Source organism: Thalassophryne amazonica, chromosome 19 (assembly GCF_902500255.1).
Source record: "Thalassophryne amazonica chromosome 19, fThaAma1.1, whole genome shotgun sequence".
In the NCBI taxonomy this organism is placed as follows: Eukaryota; Metazoa; Chordata; class Actinopteri; order Batrachoidiformes; family Batrachoididae; genus Thalassophryne; species Thalassophryne amazonica.
Window position 1 is genome coordinate 2412436 of NC_047121.1, and position 21730 is coordinate 2434165.

The 21730-nt window shown below is 41.3% G+C and overlaps 1 protein-coding gene across 2 annotated transcripts in view; it reads right to left on the reverse strand.

The window, feature by feature from the left end:
- The window catches only part of alkbh1 (alkB homolog 1, histone H2A dioxygenase), a 75019-nt gene that overhangs the window by 23300 nt on the left and 29989 nt on the right, over positions 1–21730 (reverse strand). The window contains exons 4-6 of one of the 2 annotated variants that reach the window (XM_034159649.1): positions 17332–17422; positions 16148–16341; positions 9144–9499 (exon numbers count right to left, since the gene is read on the reverse strand). In XM_034159649.1, coding sequence (XP_034015540.1) covers positions 9163–9499; positions 16148–16341; positions 17332–17422 — 622 coding nt within the window. In that variant the 3' untranslated portion in view covers positions 9144–9162. Of the gene's footprint in view, positions 1–8131; positions 9500–16147; positions 16342–17331; positions 17423–21730 lie in introns of those variants that run through there. The other variant, XM_034159648.1, reaches the window with a different exon arrangement.

The following is a 21730-nucleotide window of genomic DNA, read 5'->3' on the forward strand; positions in this document are numbered from 1 at the left end:
GGAGCTGAGCAGCTCGTTCAGTGACAGACTGAGGCACCCTCAGTGCAAGAAGGAACGATACTGCAGGTCGTTCCTCCCTGCTGCTGTCAGACTGTACAAATAACACTGTGAAATAACCACATGCAATAATATGTCCACAAATCACGTGCAATAACAACTTGTTTACAAATCCCTGCACTAATGTCCTGTTGGCTTCATCAGAGTAGAGATACGGCCTCTACTGGTGGTTGGCTCTCACTGCGGTATTGTATCACTTCCTGTTCCGGAGCACAGCGGTGTTTTGCTGTATCTGTTAGCTATTTAATCTGCGTAGTTAGATTGATCTAGATAACGATTTGTTTCACAGTATAATCTTCACGTGCCTTAACTAAAGCACTCCCTCTGCTGAATCACCTCTAAATTATTTACACATTATTCACTTTGTGTGTTTTAGGAATCCGTTAGCTTAGCGCAGCTACTAGCTCTTAGCCGGTTTAGCATAGCGGCTTCTCCTGTCTCTCCTGCACTTTTCTGCTCTGGGTGTGAAATGTTTAGTTATTCCTCGGCCTCCTTTAGCAGTAATGGTACTTGTAATAAGTGTAGCTTATTCGTAGCTTTGGAGGCCAGGCTGGGCGAATTGGAGACTCGGCTCCGCACCGTGGAAAATTCTACAGCTAGCCAGGCCCCTGTAGTCGGTGCGGACCAAGGTAGCTTAGCCGCCGTTAGTTTCCCTCTGGCAGATCCCGAGCAGCCGGGAAACAGGCCGACTGGGTGACTGTGAGGAGGAAGCGTAGCCCTAAACAGAAGCCCCGTGTACACCGCCAACCCGTTCACATTTCTAACCGTTTTTTCCCCACTCGGCGACACACCCGCCGAGGATCAAACTCTGGTTACTGGCGACTCTGTTTGCGAAATGTGAAGTTAGCGACACCAGCAACCATAGTCAATTGTCTTCCGGGAGCCAGAGCAGGCGACACTGAAGGAAATTTGAAACTGCTGGCTAAGGCTAAGCGTAAATTTGGTAAGATTGTAATTCACGGTCGGCAGTAATGACACCCGGTTCCGCCAATCGGAGGTCACTAAATTTAACATTAAATCGGTGTGTAACTTTGCAAAAACAATGTCAGACTCTGTAGTTTTCTCTGGGCCCCTCCCCAATCGGACCGGGAGTGACATGTTTAGCCGCATGTTCTCCTTGAATTGCTGTCTGTCTGAGTGGTGTCCAAAAAATGAGTTGGGCTTCATAGATAATTGGCAAAGCTTCTGGGGAAAACCTGGTCTTGTTAGGAGAGACGGCATCCATCCCACTTTGGATGGAGCAGCTCTCATTTCTAGAAATCTGGCCAATTTTCTTAAATCCTCCAAACCGTGACTATCCAGGGTTGGGACCAGGAAGCAGAGTTGTAGTCTTACACACCTCTCTGCAGCTTCTCTCCCCCTGCCATCCCCTCATTACCCCATCCCCGTAGAGACGGTGTCTGCTCCCAGACCACCAATAACCAGCAAAAATCTATTTAAGCATAAAAATTCAAAAAGAAAAAAATAATATAGCACCTTCAACTGCACCACAAACTAAAACAGTTAAATGTGGTCTATTAAACATTAGGTCTCTCTCTTCTAAGTCCCTGTTAGTAAATGATATAATAATTGATCAACATATTGATTTATTCTGCCTTACAGAAACCTGGTTACAGCAGGATGAATATGTTAGTTTAAATGAGTCAACACCCCCGAGTCACACTAACTGCCAGAACGCTCGTAGCACGGGCCGAGGCGGAGGATTAGCAGCAATCTTCCACTCCAGCTTATTAATTAATCAAAAACCTAGACAGAGCTTTAATTCATTTGAAATCTTGACTCTTAGTCTTGTCCATCCAATTGGAAGTCCCAAAAACCAGTTTTATTTGTTATTATCTATCGTCCACCTGGTCGTTACTGTGAGTTTCTTTGTGATTTTTCAGACCTTTTGTCTGACTTAGTGCTTAGCTCAGATAAGATAATTATAGTGGGCGATTTTAACATCCACACAGATGCTGAGAATGACAGCCTCAACACTGCATTTAATCTATTATTAGACTCAATTGGCTTTGCTCAAAATGTAAATGAGTCCACCCACCACTTTAATCATACCTTAGATCTTGTTCTGACTTATGGTATGGAAATTGAAGACTTAATAGTATTCCCTGAAACCCCCTTCTGTCTGATCTTTTCTTAAGAACATTTACATTTACTCTGATGGACTACCCAGTAGTGGGGAATAAGTTTCATTACAGTAGAAGTCTTTCAGAAAGCGCTGTAACTAGGTTTAAGGATATGATTCCCTCTTTATGTTCTCTAATGCCATATACCAACACAGGGCAGAGTAGCTACCTAAACTCTGTGAGTGAGATAGATTATCTCGACAATAGTTTTACATCCTCATTGAGGACAACTTTGGATGCTGTAGCTCCTCTGAAAAAGAGAACCTTAAATCAGAAGTGCCTGACTCCGTGGATATAACTCACAAACTCGCAGCTTAAAGCAGATAACCTGTAAGTTGGAGAGGAAATTGGCGTCTCACTAATTTAGAAGATCTTCACTTAGCCTGGAAAAAGAGTCTGTTGCTCTATAAAAAAAAAAAGCCCTCCGTAAAGCTAGGACATCTTACTACTCATCACTAATTGAAGAAAATAAGACAACCCCAGGTTTCTTTTCAGCACTGTAGCCAGGCTGACAAAGAGTCAGAGCTCTATTGAGCCAAGTATTCCTTTAACTAGTAATGACTTCATGACTTTCTTTGCTAATAAAATTTTAACTATTAGAGAAAAATTATCATAACCATCCCAAAGACATATCGTTATCTTTGGCTGCTTTCAGTGATGCCGGTATTTGGTTAGACTCTTTCTCTCCGATTGTTCTGAATTATTTTCATTAGTTACTTCCTCCAAACCATCAACATGTCTATTAGACCCCATTCTTACCAGGCTGCTCAAGGAAGCCCTACCATTAATTAATGCTTCGATCTTAAATATGATCAATCTGTCTTTATTAGTTGGCTATGTACCACAGGCTTTTAAGGTGGCAGTAATTAAACCATTACTTAAAAACCCATCACTTGACCCAGCTATCTTAGCTAATTATAGGCCAATCTCCAACCTTCCTTTTCTCTCAAAATTCTTGAAAGGGTAGTTGTAAAACAGCTAACTGATAATCTGCAGAGGAATGGTCTATTGAAGAGTTTCAGTCAGGTTTCAGAATTCATCATAGTACAGAAACAGCATTAGTGAAGGTTATAAATGATCTTATGGCCTCAGACAGTGGACTCATCTCTGTGCTTGTTCTGTTAGACCTCAGTGCTGCTTTTGATACTGTTGACCATAAAATTTTATTACAGAGATTAGAGCATGCCATAGGTATTAAAGGCACTGCGCTGCAGTGGTTTGAATCATATTTATCAATTTGTTCATGTAAATGGGGAATCTTCTTCACAGACTAAGGTTAATTATGGAGTTCCACAAGGTTCTGTACTAGGACCAATTTTATTCACTTTATACGTTTCCCTTAGGTAGTATTATTAGACGGCATTGCTTAAATTTTCATTGTTACGCAGATGATACCCAGCTTTATCTATCCATGAAGCCAGAGGACACACACCAATTAGCTAAACTGCAGGATTGTCTTACAGACATAAAGACATGGATGACCTCTAATTTCCTGCTTTTAAACTCAGATAAAACTGAAGTTATTGTACTTGGCCCCACAAATCTTAGAAACATGGTGTCTAACCAGATCCTTACTCTGGATGGCATTACCCTGACCTCTAGTAATACGGTGAGAAATCTTGGAGTCATTTGTGATCAGGATATGTCATTCAAAGCGCATATTAAACAAATATGTAGGACTGCTTTTTTGCATTTACGCAATATCTCTAAAATCAGAAAGGTCTTGTCTCAGAGTGATGCTGAAAAACTAATTCATGCATTTATTTCCTCTAGGCTGGACTATTGTAATTCATTATTATCAGGTTGTCCTAAAAGTTCCCCAAAAAGCCTTCAGTTAATTCAAAATGCTGCAGCTAGAGTACTGACGGGGACTAGAAGGAGAGAGCATATCTCACCCATATTGGCCTCTCTTCATTGGCTTCCTGTTAATTCTAGAATAGAATTTAAAATTCTTCTTCTTACTTATAAGGTTTTGAATAATCAGGTCCCATCTTATCTTAGGGACCTCGTAGTACCATATCACCCCAATAGAGCGCTTCGCTCTCAGACTGCAGGCTTACTTGTAGTTCCTAGGGTTTGTAAGAGTAGAATGGGAGGCAGAGCCTTCAGCTTTCAGGCTCCTCTCCTGTGGAACCAGCTCCCAATTCAGATCAGGGAGACAGACACCCTCTCTACTTTAAGATTAGGCTTAAAACTTTCCTTTTTGCTAAAGCTTATAGTTAGGGCTGGATCAGGTGACCCTGAACCATCCCTTAGTTATGCTGCTATAGACGTAGACTGCTGGGGGGTTCCCATGATGCACTGTTTCTTTCTCTTTTTGCTCTGTATGCACCACTCTGCATTTAATCATTAGTGATTGATCTCTGCTCCCCTCCACAGCATGTCTTTTTCCTGGTTCTCTCCCCTCAGCCCCAACCAGTCCCAGCAGAAGACTGCCCCTCCCTGAGCCTGGTTCTGCTGGAGTTTTTCCTTCCCACTGTCGCCAAGTGCTTGCTCACAGGGGGTCGTTTTGACCGTTGGGGTTTTACATAATTATTGTATGGCCTTGCCTTACAATATAAAGCGCCTTGGGGCAACTGTTTGTTGTGATTTGGCGCTATATAAAAAAAATTGATTGATTGATTGATATACACATATACACACACACACAGTAGTGTTCAGAATAATAGTAGTGCTATGTGACTAAAAAGATTAATCCAGGTTTTGAGTATATTTCTTATTGTTACATGGGAAACAAGGTACCAGTAGATTCAGTAGATTCTCACAAATCCAACAAGACCAAACATTCATGATATGCACACTCTTAAGACTATGAAATTGGGCTAGTAGTAAAAAAAAAAGTAGAAAAGGGGGTGTTCACAATAATAGTAGTCTGGCATTCAGTCAGTGAGTTCGTCAATTTTGTGGAACAAACAGGTGTGAATCAGGTGTCCCCTATTTAAGGATGAAGCCAGCACATGTTGAACATGCTTTTCTCTTTGAAAGCCTGAGGAAAATGGGACGTTCAAGACATTGTTCAGAAGAACAGCGTAGTTTGATTAAAAAGTTGAATTGAAGATGGGAAAACTTATACGCAGGTGCAAAAAATTATAGGCTGTTCATCTACAATGATCTCCAATGCTTTAAAATGGACAAAAAAACCAGAGACGCGTGGAAGAAAACCAATCAATTCAATTTCAATCAATTTTTTTTTATATAGCGCCAAATCACAACAAACAGTTGCCCCAAGGCGCTTTATATTGTAAGGCAAGGCCATACAATAATTATGTAAAACCCCAACGGTCAAAACGACCCCCTGTGAGCAAGCACTTGGCTACAGTGGGAAGGAAAAACTCCCTTTTAACAGGAAGAAACCTCCAGCAGAACCAGGCTCAGGGAGGGGCAGTCTTCTGCTGGGACTGGTTGGGGCTGAGGGAGAGAACCAGGAAAAAGACAATACAATAACTTCAGTTTTATCTGAGTTTAAAAGCAGGAAATTAGAGGTCATCCATGTCTTTATGTCTGTAAGACAATCCTGCAGTTTAGCTAATTGGTGTGTGTCCTCTGGCTTCATGGATAGATAAAGCTGGGTATCATCTGCATAACAATGAAAATTTAAGCAATACCGTCTAATAATACTGCCTAAGGGAAGCATGTATAAAGTGAATAAAATTGGTCCTAGCACAGAACCTTGTGGAACTCCATAATTAACTTTAGTCTGTGAAGAAGATTCCCCATTTACATGAACAAATTGTAATCTATTAGACAAATATGATTCAAACCACCGCAGCGCAGTGCCTTTAATACCTACGGCATGCTCTAATCTCTGTAATAAAATTTTATGGTCAACAGTATCAAAAGCAGCACTGAGGTCTAACATAACAAGCACAGAGATGAGTCCACTGTCCGAGGCCATAAGAAGATCATTTGTAACCTTCACTAATGCTGTTTCTGTACTATGATCAATTCTAAAACCTGACTGAAACTCTTCAAATAGACCATTCCTCTGCAGATGATCAGTTACCCTTTCAAGAATTTTTGAGAGAAAAGGAAGGTTGGAGATTGGCCTATAATTAGCTAAGATAGCTGGGTCAAGTGATGGCTTTTTAAGTAATGGTTTAATTACTGCCACCTTAAAAGCCTGTGGTACATAGCCAACTAACAAAGATAGATTGATCATATTTAAGATCGAAGCATTAAATAATGGTAGGGCTTCCTTGAGCAGCCTGGTAGGAATGGGGTGTAATAAACATGTTGATGGTTTGGATGAAGTAACTAATGAAAATAACTCAGACAGAACAATCGGAGAGAAAGAGTCTAACCAAATACCGGCATCACTGAAAGCAGCCAAAGATAACGATACGTCTTTGGGATGGTTATGAGTAATTTTTTCTCTAATAGTTAAAATTTTGTTAGCAAAGAAAGTCATGAAGTCATTACTAGTTAAAGTTAATGGAATACTCAGCTCAATAGAGCTCTGACTCTTTGTCAGCCTGGCTACAGTGCTGAAAAGAAACCTGGGGTTGTTCTTATTTTCTTCAATTAGTGATGAGTAGAAAGATGTCCTAGCTTTACGGAGGGCTTTTTTATAGAGCAACAGACTCTTTTTCCAGGCTAAGTGAAGATCTTCTAAATTAGTGAGACGCCATTTCCTCTCCAACTTACGGGTTATCTGCTTTAAGCTACCCGAAAACAGAAAACAACCATCAAAATGGATAGAAGAATAACCAGAATGGCAAAGGCTCACCCATTGATCAGCTCCAGGATGATCAAAGACAGTCTGGAGTTACCTGTAAGTGCTGTGACAGTTAGAAGATGCCTGTGTGAAGCTAATTTATTTGCAAGAATCCCCTGCAAAGTCCCTCTGTTAAATAAAAGACATGTGCAGAGGAGGTTACAATTTGCCAAAGAACACATCAACTGGCCTAAAGAGAAATGGAGGAATATTTTGTGGACTGATGAGAGTAAAATTGTTCTTTTTGGGTCCAAGGGCCGCAGACAGTTTGTGAGACGACCCCCAAACTCTGAATTCAAGCCACAGTTCACAGTGAAGACAGTGAAGCATGGTGGTGCAAGCATCATGATATGGGCATGTTTCTCCTACTATGGTGTTGGGCCTACATATCACATACCAGGTATCATGGATCAGTTTGGATATGTCAAAATACGTGAAGAGGTCATGTTGCCTTATGCTGAAGAGGACATGCCCTTGAAATGGGTGTTTCAACAAGACAATGACCCCAAGCACACTAGTAAACCAGCAAAATCTTGGGTCCAAACGAATAAAATTAATGCCTCGCAGATGTGAAGAAATCATGAAAAACTGTGGTTATACAACTAAATACTAGTTTAGTCATTCACAGGATTGATAAAAAAAAGCAGTTTGAACAGAATAGTTTTGAGTTTGTAGCGTCAACAGCAGATGCTACTATTATTGTGAACACCCCCTTTTCTACTTTTTTACTAATAGCCCAATTTCATAGCCTTAAGAGTGTGCTTATCATGAATGCTTGGTCTTGTTGGATTTGTGAGAATCTACTGAATCTACTGGTACCTTGTTTCCCATGTAACAATAAAAAATATACTCAAAACCTGGATTAATCTTTTTAGTCACACAGCACTACTATTATTCTGAACACTACTGTATACACACATATTACACTGGAAAACCAATAAAATAAGTCTAAATTGCAGAGAGAACAATAGGATCTTACTAAATTTACTAAATTAAAATAAATAGCAACTGTAACCTTATAGATACTGTATGTAAAATGAAAAATTTAGCACCAATATTTGGATGAGAAGATAAGCTAGTCTTTTGGACTACACGTCCACTGGACATCCTGTCCTCCTGCCAGTGTCCATCCACATATACAGATGAGGACAAAGTCATCAAACCCCCCTATGAAATTTAATGTTTTCTTCAAAATTGTCCCATGTGCTTTTTTGAGAGCAAGGAATTTTCAACAGCATTTCTAAACATCCTCTTTTTATTTATTTATTTTTTGGACATTTACATTATCGCACTTTGGACACAGCAACAAAATTATTTCACAACTACCAAAACCTACTAGGGTAAAAATGATTTGCCCTCCTGATGCTGATGGTGTCTTTTGGCATCACCTCTGTACAGTGTGACACTCTGAGTGACAGCTCCCTCTAGAGGCCAGATGAACCCTGCAATTCAGGATTTTTGTCCTTTGTAATTACTGGTATTTTTTCTTTTATTACTAAGAGTTTATTTTGTTGAGTACTTTGATTTTTGGGAAGGTTTGACATAAACAGTCATAGTTTTTATTATTAACAATGAATGTGAGATATTTCATACATAAGTCGCAGGGCCTCAAAAAGCAATGAGAAAAAAAAAAACTTTTGAAAATACAGTAAATACAGAACACAGCCAATTTTAAAAATAAAATCTACAAAAACAGCCAACTGAACTTTAAAACTGACAAATCAAAAATAAAGAAAACACAGCCGCAATATTTCATGAATAAAACCTCAAAACATTTTGCATCACAACAACTGAGACAAATAAAAGAAACAGGTTCATGACATCATCAAACGCAAGACAAACAGCATAAAAACTCTTCATTCAAGCTGATAAAAACAGAAGACAAACTTATCTGGATCACTGAGGATGGACGGACGGACACTGTCAACACAGACGTCTATCATTTACTGCTAAACCTGACAGATCATGACCTTTGACCTCTGTTACCTTTACCCTTCCTCCAAACAACCTTGATAGGACAGACTTCATCTCCACAAGTTTATCAGCTTTGAAATCAGACTGAAAGCCAGATTCCATCCTGTCCAGGTGATCTCTGATCATCGCTCATCTGAGCGATAAAAACTTCTGAAAAGTGACCTCTGACCTCTGAGTTTACTGTCAGAGTTTGTGTCTGAAGCACTGACATCATGTCTGTCAGCAAATACCAGAAAGGCTTCAGGCAGGTTCCGGGTCCAGGTCCCACCACCTACCTCACAGTCTCTCCTCTGGTTAGCATTGCTGAGATGGTGAGGAGGATGGCGGGAAGCTGAGTCCAGGTCCCACCACCTGCCTCACAGTCACGTTGACCCTGCAGCTCTGCAGGTATCTAGAACACACGGCCCAGTCTTCTGCAGACACCATCTCCACGACAGACGTTTCCTGGTCTGAAGCGCCACCTCGGTGGCTGGGGTGTCCCTGGGGTGCAGGGACGATGCGTGGTACGGCGTGGTACAGGAGACGGCTCTGTCCTGACATCACCATCACGTCCCCACTGTGCACATACATGGCGGTGGGCCTGTCCTCTCTGCAGCGGCCTCCGAGGAGGAAGATCGCCGACTGCCCAAAACTATCAAAGACAAAACAAACAGCATGAGGATGGCATCATGTGGGACCGAAGGTGCTGGACCCCTTTATATTAATGTAGGGGGTCTGTGTGTCGTAGCACGTTACAACAACCAGAACCAGTCTGACACCCTTCAGGACGGTCCCAACAAGTCCAGGAAAAGTCAGTCCTACAGAGGCCCGTTGGTGTTGCTGCTCATCTCCGGATCCCACAGCATCAGGCGGGTAAGAGTCAAAGAGTCACGCAGGTTACAGCTGGGTAGACTCAGACCATGCATATTACGTTTCTGTCCAAGGACACAGACAGGAAGCATGAGTATCCTCACTGCATCTCAAAGAGCTCCTAACTTAGCCCAACGTATCCTGGCAAGGACTCCCATCCTCAGAGAGACCCGAGAGGTGTCTGAGAGCAACTCCAGGCAAGGAGTTGACAGAAATTCCTGTCTTAGTGAGGAGGTGCTAGGTAAGACGTGGTCTTCTAAGACCTGTGATTGGTTGTCACAAAAAGGGGAGGGGAAATAAAAAAAAATAAACACGCTCTGCGCTCCTACATATAACACAGTAAAATCAACAGACCATATAAATGCATTAAGAAATATGTAATCGTGAAAATTATTTAATGTTATGATGATGATACTTAGCATAATTAAATAGGCGCAATTGCCGGGCCGGTCGCTAAACCTGTAAACTGTTGTGCTGCAATGCTTTATGGGAGTTCTGGGTTTTGGGGTAAAATCAGGGATGGAGCCCCCCCAGAAGCTGAAAGGTTTTTGCAATGCTAATGCTCCCCTGAAGCATTTACTCAAAATAAAGTCTGAAGAACCTAAATGGTATGGTGAGATGCTGACGAGCTTCACTCATTCATGTCCGCGACATATGCATATTATTAATGTGTGAATATGGTAACAACAACCTAAACAATTTCTAAATACATTAAGACAGTAAATTAACATAAAATAATTATGTAGATCAAGCTGGCAGCGTGTTACTGACTCACTGTCATCCTACACACGGAGAATATCTCTGCTTCCTCTCTGTCTTTTCCACCAGCTTGTCTGTTTAAGACACTCTTAGGCTTCTTAAAAGTTCTCCTCCCTCCTCTTACCAGTTTGGTACCTTAAGAACTCTCTTAAGGCCTAAGGTGCTTTGTGGACAACTTTCATCTTACCAATGGAAAATTCTGAGAAATGTCTAAGAATTTGAAGAATTCTATGATTTTTTTCATAGAATAAAGTCACTCTGAGCTATTTTTAGCCTCAGGCTGCTTGGTGGATACAGGCCCAGGTCTAACACATCTAACCGTGTAAGTCATTTAAACCCCTAGAGCCAACTAGAGCGTTGGCTCGGCGGGTAGAGCATTGGTCTGCTAATCCAGGTAGAACACAGGCTCTCCTGGGAGACCAGTTCAAATGAACTGAAGCAGAAGTCCTGTGTAAACATGCTAACAATGTGAAACAGGCTTTAATCTGTTGGTTTTGATGAAATCCAAATTCTATGCAGCAGTATTTTGATGGCGTAGAATATCATCGAGTACATCTACGGGTAAATTAAGCAGATATTTTACACTTTAGACTGGCTGATATACCTTAACCTGTCATTTGTCTCAATTTTCAGGTGGCTGTTCCCATGAGAGAGGCAGTTAAATAGTCTACTTCAGGTTGTTGATAATACAATAATATTTTTTGAAGGCAATAGAAGCTTTGGATAACAACAGTCCTGATACATAATTTCTTAACTTATTTTCTTTATTTTTCAGGACTTGTGTGGATAATATTTGGTGGCGGGTGAAATGTTGAGTAGAATTAAATTAGCTCCCCCCCCCAAAAACAAACAGTTTATCATCCCCACCCACAACCAGCCCGCATCAATTTTTAAATGTTTTTTTTATTTTGGCAAATTTCATTGACAGCGGCACAGCTGATGCAAGAACCGGCATGTCCACTGGGTGGTGAGTGTGCTTTGGCCAAAGACGGTCACTGACAACCACAGTCAGTCGCTCTGTGTCACTCACACACACTGTGCATGTATATCAGCACAATGACTGTATTCAACATGTAAACAAGATTTATTTTTAAAATATCTGATATTTTCAGTTCCTCACTTGGTACGTAGGTGCTGTAGGTGTCATTTTTCAGGCTTGAAATGATGTATGCATCTGTTTTTAATAAAAATAAAGTTAAAAAAATCTGCACTCCCGCATCACTTTTTCTGATGTCAAGGATGATAACGTAATGTTTCTTTATGGGGCCTTAACTGTATTATGTATTTACAACTAATGTATTAATAACTATTATTAATTCAGAATATCAAAATACCCTTGTGTACCAGATTTCAGTAACCTGTGTCCTTTAGAAACCAAGATACTGACCATCAGTGTTTCAACAAAACAATCATGTTGGAATTCAAGATGGCAGCCAACCCAATTGTCAGACCTCTTGGATCCGGCAATTTTTGAATTCAGCATTTGAAAATGCCCCTGTATGCAAAATTTCACACTTTCTGCCAAAATTGAACATCTTTTTTCACATATCTGCTCAACTATGACATCTCAATGAACGCTGCATGTCTCCAAAGAGCTGCACAGCTGCTGCCAGGACCTTACAAGGTCCACTCAGGATCCACTCACAAACCGCCAGAAAGAGATATTAGGCATATTTGGGGGGGGCTTGTGTTTGTTGTTATGTGCCGTGGGTGTTCAGCTGTGTTTTTAGTTTAACCACAGTGAGGACACGCACAGAGACACTCAGAGCAGACTCTGAAAGATTAAAAATATCTTTGTAAAACTCTGCACTCTGTGAGACATCTACACTCAAACACACAGAGGGACAGACACAGAGGGACAGACACAGGGACTCCCTAATGACAGAGAGGAGAAAACAAATGTTATTCTAAAAATCAGGGCCTGTATCCACAAAGCAGCCTGAGGCTAAAAATAGCTCAGAGTGACATTATTCTAAGAAAAACCTTAGAATTCCTCAAATTCTTAAGACATTTCTCAGAATTTTCCCTCGGTAAGATGAAAGTTGTCTGCAAAGCACCTTAGGCCTTAAGAGAGCTCCTAAGAGTATCTTAAACAGACAAGCTAATGGAAAAAGACAGGAAGCAGAGATATTCTCCGTATGTAGGATGACAGTGAGTCAGTAACACGCTGCCAGATCTACATAATTATTTTATGTTCAATTACTGTCTTGTTTAGGTTCTTGTGATCATATACACACTTAATATGATCATTATTTTTTATTATTATCTGTATTATTAATATTGTTATTTTCTTTTGTTATTGCATCTATTTTGTCATTTGATTTTAAATGGAGCACAATGGAAATAAGTGTTTTTACTTTCTTGTGTATTTTTAACGTATTTACAAAATTATGTACTCACAATGAATGTAGTAAAACTCACGCATGCTTTTAATATATAGATATTTGGCCTGTGCATGAGGTTCGTTCAAACATTTTCAAGCTGTGTAACATTTCATTGAATTTTGAGTTTCATCATAACAAATTTATCCTCTCGATTACACGTCTTAATGCAGTTCAGCTTCTACAACCCCTGGCAAAAATTATGGAATCACCGACCTCGGAGGATGTTCATTCAGTTGTTTAATGTTGTAGAAAAAAAGCAGATCACAGACGTGACACAAAACTAAAGTCATTTCAAATGGCAGCTTTCTGGCTTTAAGAAACACTGTAAGAAATCAGGAAAAATAATTGTGACAGTCAGTAACAGTTACTTTTTTAGACCAAGCAGAGGGAAAAAATATGTAATCACTCAATTCTGAGGAATAAATTATGGAATCATGAAAAACAAAAGAACGCTCCAACACATCACTAGTATTTTGTTGCACCACCTCTGGCTTTTCTAACAGCTTGCAGTCTCTGAGGCATGGACTTAATGAGTGACAAACAGTACTCTTCATCAATCTGGCTCCAACTTTCTCTGATTGCTGTTGCCAGATCAGCTTTGCAGGTTGGAGCCTTGTCATGGACCATTTTCTTCAACTTCCACCAAAGATTTTCAATTGGATTAAGATCCGGACTATTTGCAGGCCATGACATTGACCCTATGTTGTCTTTTTGCAAGGAATGTTTTCACAGTTTTTGCTCTATGGCAAGATGCATTATCATCTTGAAAAATGATTTCATCATCCCCAAACATCCTTTCAATTGATGGGATAAGAAAAGTGTCCAAAATATCAATGTAAACTTGTGCATTTATTGATGATGTAATGACAGCCATCTCCCCAGTGCCTTTACCTGACATGCAGCCCCATATCATCAATGACTGTGGACATTTACATGTTCTCTTCAGGCAGTCATCTTTATAAATCTCATTGGAAAGGCACCAAACAAAAGTTCCAGCATCATCACCTTGCCCAGTGCAGATTCGAGATTCATCACTGAATATGACTTTCATCCAGTCATCCACAGTCCACGATTGCTTTTCCTTAGCCCACTGTAACCTTGTTTTTTTCTGTTTATGTGTTAATGACGGCTTTCGTTTAGCTTTTCTGTATGTAAATCCCATTTCCTTTAGGCGGTTTCTTACAGTTCAGTCACAGACGTTGACTCCAGTTTCCTCCCATTCGTTCCTCATTTGTTTTGTTGTGCATTTTCGATTTTTGAGACATATTGCTTTAGGTTTTCTGTCTTGACGCTTTGATGTCTTCTTTGGTCTACCAGTATGTTTGCCTTTAACAACATTCCCATGTTGTTTGTATTTGGTCCAGAGTTTAGACACAGCTGACTGTGAACAACCAACATCTTTTGCAACATTGCGTGATGATTTACCCTGTTTTAAGAGTTTGATAATCCTCTCCTTTGTTTCAATTGACATCTCTCGTGTTGGAGCCATGATTCATGTCAGTCCACTTGGTGCAACAGCTCTCCAAGGTGTGATCACTCCTTTTTAGATGCAGATTAACGAGCAGATCTGACTTGATGCAGGTGTTAGTTTTGGGGATGAAAATTTACAGGGTGATTCCATAATTTATTCCTCAGAATTGAGTGATTCCATATTTTTTTCCCTCTGCTTGGTCTAAAAAAGTAACCGTTACTGACTGCCACAATTATTTTTCTTGATTTCTTATAGTGTTTCTTAAAGCCAGAAAGTTGCCATTTGAAATGACTTTAGTTTTGTGTCATGTCTGTGATCTGCTTTTTTTCTACAAAATTAAACAACTGAATGAACATCCTCCGAGGCTGGTGATTCCATAATTATTGCCAGGGGTGTATGATTGGATGATTTCACTGTCCATTCATGACTAGGAGGGCAGAGCATGTTTGTTTTTTATTTCTCCTCCCCTTTCTGTGACAACCAATCACAGCTCTTAGAGGACTGCGTCATGCCTAACAACAGGGTCAACCCCGCCTCCTCACAAAGACAGGAGTTTCTGTCCCCTCCTTGCTCAGACTTGCTCTCAGACACCTGCTGGCTCACTCTGAGGTTAAGATTCATTGCCAGGAAATTTTAGACTAAGTTAGGAGCTCTTTGAGAGGACTGAGTCGCTTCACGGAACGAGCGCAGTATTTTAACATCTTGAATGCAGTATGCATGCAGTATATCTTACATGTTGCATCCAGTCTTGATTTTACATCAGGACGGCGTCAGCACGAACCCTGCCTTTTGGCAGCCTAACTGACGGAAACCCATCGTAGCAAAGGAGAACTTTTATCAAAGATAGACGTATCAAATTCTGAATACTGTGTAACCCTACAGGAGGATCAGCCACCAACCCCGAAGAGTCCAACACCCTGGAACAATGGCACAAAACACCAACTTAATGGTCCATCTGTCAAATCTTCCCACACTGCCGTTATGCCTCTCTGACGTGCTGGAAGGCTGCAGGTTTTATAGCAGAGCTGCCGCATTTACCAGCCAATCTGCCAACTCGCCCACAACTCAATAACTGTGAAACATTACCAACCATTATCTGTCATTAAACTCTGAGCAGCACAGACTTCAACACCGACGCTCACTACGACGCTGGAACTTCATGTTAGCTGCGAATCCCTCACAGTCACCTGCAGACTAATTACAGCTTCCCACATGGTCAGATCTGTACTTTTTACTCCTCATTCTTGTGATTTTAGCTCATCAGAAACGTAGGACGCAGACTTACAGAAGCACGGCACTGCCACCGGGGGGTGGGGGGGAGTGTCAGTATGAGGTTAAAACATGACAACTTTTACTTTCTAATGTGACATGTTTTTTTCTGTTGTTTTTTTACTGGTACGGTAGCGCGATGCCTCCATACAGAAACTGTTAAGACAGCCTTCAGTTTTTTCAGAGGTACTGCAGGTTCAGAGAAATGCAGTGCTTTGATTTCTCAGTGAACAGGTCGAGGGTCACTAGACCACAGACAGGGAGGCAGCTGATGACAGATTCTTCAAACCAAATATCTGAGCTCTGCCATCACAGGTCAAACGCTTTTCTAATCCTGTTGGGAATGAAGACTCCTTTGGATGATCTCAGGAGGAAACATCACCTCTTCTGAAGGCTCATCATGAAAGACTGCCCACATTCCACTGGGGTCGTTTCTGCCTGCAAACACCTGTTCAACAGTCTGACCCAGAAGCATCACAACGTCTGTGATCAGAGGCGACTCAGCAGACTCTTCTACAGCTGATGATCTGTAGTTTGTGTTTCACACCTGAAGGACAGCAGTGGCTGAGTGTGGTCCAGTTCTGACTCGTCCACGTGGATTCCCAGCGAGGAGTCAGCCTGGTAGTAGTTGAGGATGGCTGCTTGCGCACTGAATCCTGGGAAGCCGCAGGCGGCCGCCACACAGGAGGACAGCGAGCTCAGCTCCACAGGGAACAGCGAGCAGTGGTCTGCCGAATATTTCTGTCACACACAAACATGACACCTTCACAAACAGGAAACAAAACCCTACTTTCAAAATAAAGGCAGCGTACTTTCAAATACAAAGTTATTAATGAGAAAAATGTAAAATTAGTTTTTAATGTCACATTGGAGACCAAGAGAGAATGAAGAGAGTGAGAGGTCAAAGAAATAACTCCTCTGGATCCAAACCCGCTTTTTAAACACATTAGCGCCTGTCACAAAGAACAACACTGAAGCTGTTCTGTTCACTTTCCCCCTCAGATTCACTAGTATTCATTCAAGGTAACAACAAGGAGGGAAAGTACTTCTTCTGGTTTCTAATATGTGGTGTTATTGATGTCAAGTCAGCGTCTTTGTCTTATGTCATTTATTTACCTTTTAACCAATGCAATGTGTGTGTGTGTTTATTTTATTTATGTATTTTATGGTTGTTTGCTGTGATGATTTGAGGCATTTAGTCAAATTCCCACCTTGTGGACAATAACATTCTTGTATCATGTGGTTAGTCTGTTAATCAACACTATGATTGTTAATCAACACTGTTCAGCACCACACACATGAAACACCTGGTATGTACTATCTTACAAAAGCAACTTGTTTTCAATCACAGAAATATGAATAATGTCATAGAAACAGCTGTCAATCAATGTCAAATGTGTTTAGTTTTATGGTTCCTGTTGTACGGTGTATGTCACACGTCCACGTGGAAGCGATCACCTGTTTACCAGCAAGAGAATCTCAACATTTTTAAACATTATATTTAGAACAGAAACAAATGCTTGTGCTGTGTTTGTATCTACGACACGTCGGCCCTCCTGCTCAGATTAACAGACTGCTGCTTGTACAGGAGAGACGTGGGGTTCCTCTCCTTCATTAAATTAAAAAACGAGACCTACAACACGTTATCAGTGCCGGGACAATGAGTTTCATAAATCGCCATGTGAATTATCAGCAGGACTGCAGCCTGGAGGACTGAGGTGTGCGCTTCACCTTGGTGTCCCAGTTATAGTGGTACCCAAGGGTGACCCATCGCAGCTTCTCCAGCAGAGTCTTGGCTTGCTGCTTTCCACCACGAGGAAGCCTGCAGAGATCAAAACATGTGAACTGTTTCAGCATCAAAACTTCTACAAGACTTCCTTCTAACCACGGATGAACTTCAGTGCCATTAAAAACGATTACAGACATATTTTGTTGGATCAAAATAAGCTGTGTGACCTCTGAACTTTGCACACTATAAACACAGTGAGCATGACTCACTGCTGCACTGCTAAGTCAAGGTCAGGGGCTATGGCCTAAAATCCAAACCGAAGTTTGAAGCACAGACTAACGGTGTACACTCACCGGCCACTTTATTAGCTACACATTACTAGTACCGGGTTGGACTTTTTGCCTTCAAAACTATCTTAATTCTTGGTGTCAGATTCAATAAGGTGTTGGAAACGTTCCTCAGAGATGTTGGTTCAAATTGACATGATGACATCACGTAGTCTGTCCACTCAACCAGTCTGTCCATTCTCCTCTGACCTCAGCAAGTAATTTTCATCCACACAGCTGCTGCTCACTGCATATTTTCTTTTTTTTTTGGACCATTCTCTGTAAACCCTGGAGAGGGCTGTGGGTGTAAATCACAGCAGTTTGTGTAATACTCAGACCAGCCCGTCTGCCACCAACGAACACACCACATTCAAATTCACTTAAATCCTCTTTCTTCTCCATTATGATGCTCAGTTTGAATTTCAGCAAGTCGTCTTCACCACGTCTAGATGACTAAATGTACAGAATCACTGCTTAGTTATTTGTGTTAATAAGCCACTGGACAGGTGTAGCTAATAAAGTGGCCAGCGAGCAAATAATATTGACATATTATTTGCCACATGAATTTCAATATAAAGAACAGTACAGTCAAGCCATCGTAGAAGCTTCTGACTCTAACAGCTCGACCACGCATTAAGAAAAATCACCTTCAATCCAGTCTGCTTCTAAAGGTTTGTGTTCATTTATTTTATTTTAAAAAATAGTAACTATGTCTTACCAATTCTAGTTAGTGCAGAATTACAACTGCAAAACTACAGCACAGAATAACGGTGACTGAATGATGTTTAAGTTGTTAAAACTACATTCATTCTCATTGTTACCGTAGTTTATGGACTATAGAGTGCACTTGAATATTAGCCACACCCACCAATTTTAAAAAGAAAGAAGAAATTGTACATAAATAGGCTGCACTTGTCTATAAGCCACGCCAGTCTCCATGTTGTTTACACAGAAAGATGTTAGATATAAAGATTTTTGAACTTTTAATTAAATACGTACCGTAAATGCTTTTTTCCCCTGAAGGTGACACATACATACTGACACAACATCGTCCAGCATGTGCATGGAGTCTCTGCTCCACATGGAAAACTGAGTAATTTCAGCACAGAGCCCTACAGGTGCCCACAACTGCAGAGGGAAGGGCTAAAGAACAACAACGTGTCTGGAAAGCCCTCACAGTATGTGGGTACCCACGATGGTCCCTGGACAAAGTGCAGATGTCCCAGAGAACAAAGAGACCAGATAGACAGGAGACGGAGACAAGAAGACGAGGAGTGTCTCTCCCTTATTTAGCAGGAGTAGGGGAAAAACTACAGAGGATCTTCAGACAGCACAAAATACCAGTTTACTTTAAACCGGTTAACACCTTGAGACAGAAATTAGTTCACCCTAAGGACAGGATCCCGAGTTACAAACAGAGCAATGCAGTGTATTCTATCAGATGTCAGGAAAACTGTAATGAACACTACATAGGTGAAACGAAGCAACCTTTACACAAAAGGCTATACCAGCACCGCAGAGAGGGCGCCAGTGGACCTCAGTCTGCAGTTCATCTCCACCTTAAAGACACTAACCACACGTTTGAGGACAATATTAGCCAGAGCGAAGGAATGGTTTGAGAGAGGGGTCAAGGAGGCATTCTATATGAAACAGTTGAAACCCAGCCTTAACCGGGGAGGGGGTCTGAGACACGCTTTATCCCCTGTGTACAATGTGGTACTCAGGTCAAAGGAGTTTCAGTCTTTTGTTCATGGTAATTAATCATTCATGTCATCAAGGGAGCCATCAGAAAGGCATCCATCCCATCATTAGAGGGACAGCTGTCCTGCCATTAGGTGTGCTAACTACAGAACAATAGTTGCTAATTAGAGCTATTGTTTAGTCACTAGCCTGTAGCAGTCGGCCTCTCAGTAGGAGGGGTCTGGTTAGGTTTAAAACTCCAGCTTTTGTTGGCTTCTGTTTTATTCTTCTCTACAAGAGTCAGACAGAAGTCAGACTTCCAGAGCAAGAATTTTAGCTGAGGAAGCTTCTGCGATTTGAAGCGGAACGTCCTCGCGTCAAGCAACCCAGTCCAGTGGAAGATTCAAGCTTCTCTACTATGAGTAATTTTAACTTTTTCTTGAGATTTCATCACATGCAGCCAGAATCGGATGGAGTCTGTGGTGAATGAGATGTTAATGAGGCGCTGGGATTTTTTCGACTTCTTGTGCCAAGACAGAGACCCGGTGTTGAAGGGTCGGGGCAGAAGGCTCCATCCGCGAACTGAGCTGATGGCTCAACTGTGGCACAAAGTGCTGGAGAGGGAGTTTTCTTCATAAAACAAATAGGTAAGACCTTATATTTACACTGTGTGTGAATTTACAGCGCGTGAGGAGAGCAGCTTTCAGGAAATCAATTGACAGCATCAACAGACGTACTTCGACTTATAAGAAAGCCTGTAAAAATACATAAATTGGCCACATCATTGTTTTAGCCGCAGTGTTCAAAGCATGTGAAAAAAGTTCAAATCCCAGCCTGACCAGAAAATCACTAAGGGCCCTTGGGCAAGGTCCTTAATCCCCGAGTTGCTCCGGGTGTGTAGTGAGCACCTTGTATGGCAGCAGCCTGACATCGGGGTGAATGTGAGGCATTATTGTAAAGCACTTTGAGCATCTGATGCAGATGGAAAAGTGTTATATAAATGCAGTCCATTTATTTATTTAAAAAAATAGCCGCTTATAGTCTGGAAATTACAGTATTATCATTACATCCACCAGGACGTAACAAAATTATCTGCATTTATTTATTTGTATGTCTGTCTGGTAGCAGGGTTACATCAATACTACTGCATGGATTTTGACGAAATTTTCACCACAGGTATGTATTAGGCCGTGGAAGTCTCCATTAAATTCTGGAGGTGATCCAGATCCAGATTGGTGGACGTCAGAAATCTCAGATTGCTCTTGCTATTGTTGTTGCATCAAATGGGGAAAAAAATGTTGTAGAAGAATTTTTAGGTCCATATTTGAACTGTGATGAACTATCAAGTGTCCTGATCCGAACTGTATGTCCTCTGGTTGAACTAGCAGGTGTTCAACCCCCAAAAAAGGGCTCTATTAGTCATTTAGTCTGTCAGGGGCTTTCCAAGGCCTTTTAGGTGCTTTCCCGCAGGCCACGTGCAGGGGCCTCAGGCCAGCTGCACGTGTGGCTGAGGCCACGTGCGGAGGGGGCCTCAGGCCAGCTGCACCTGTGGCTGAAGGTCTTTTAAAAAAATCAGTTGTAAATCCTTCATGTTTTAATGGGAGCATTTGTCACATTGAAATAATGGCCTAACACCTGCTTAGGGTTCACTAGAGGACGCTTCCAATAGAAAACCATGTCTTGGGAATGAAATAAATAAAAAAGTCGAAGGAGGAGCGATGCCCGCGGGTCTCCAATAAATAGACGAGCGCGGTTGTCATATTCAGTCTCTCTAGAGGACTCAGTTTGTCTAAGCTTTGTGTCGAAGGCTTAAATAAACTTAAAAACTCTGTGCATTTTATCTTGCTTAAGGCTGAATTATTCTAAAGTGTTGTGTCATTTTCTAGCATATCACTTGCAATTAGTTTGTGTTATCTAAAAGACGACATCCTGAGAAGACTAAAGACGAGCCGCGACAGAACTTGGCGAGCCAGCTTCAGGAGGGTCCAGGGGCATTCCGGCAGCCTGGGGCAGTCCAGCTCATCCCTCCAGACCGTAAATAACAGTGATCACGACTAAAAGGTAAGCAGAAACCTTTTATAATTTCTGCACGATCTGGAGGAGTGAGTCGGGATTTCCGCCCAAGTTGACAGGTGATATTTTTTAATTGCCTCTTACCCAAAAGAACCTGGACTAAGAAAATTGATAAGAGACTAAAAAAAGATAAGATTGAAAATGATCAGGCCTTGTAGATAAAATGCTCAGAAGGTGTGTGTGTTCCCGGGAAAAAGAATGTCTATGTGAGTGAAAGGTCAGGAATGTTCATGAACTCTGGTGCGGAAAGAGTGCGTGGAGAACTAACCTGGATGCTTGGGGAATAATTGGTGTTGAAATTCGTTACTAACGTGCCGGCTGA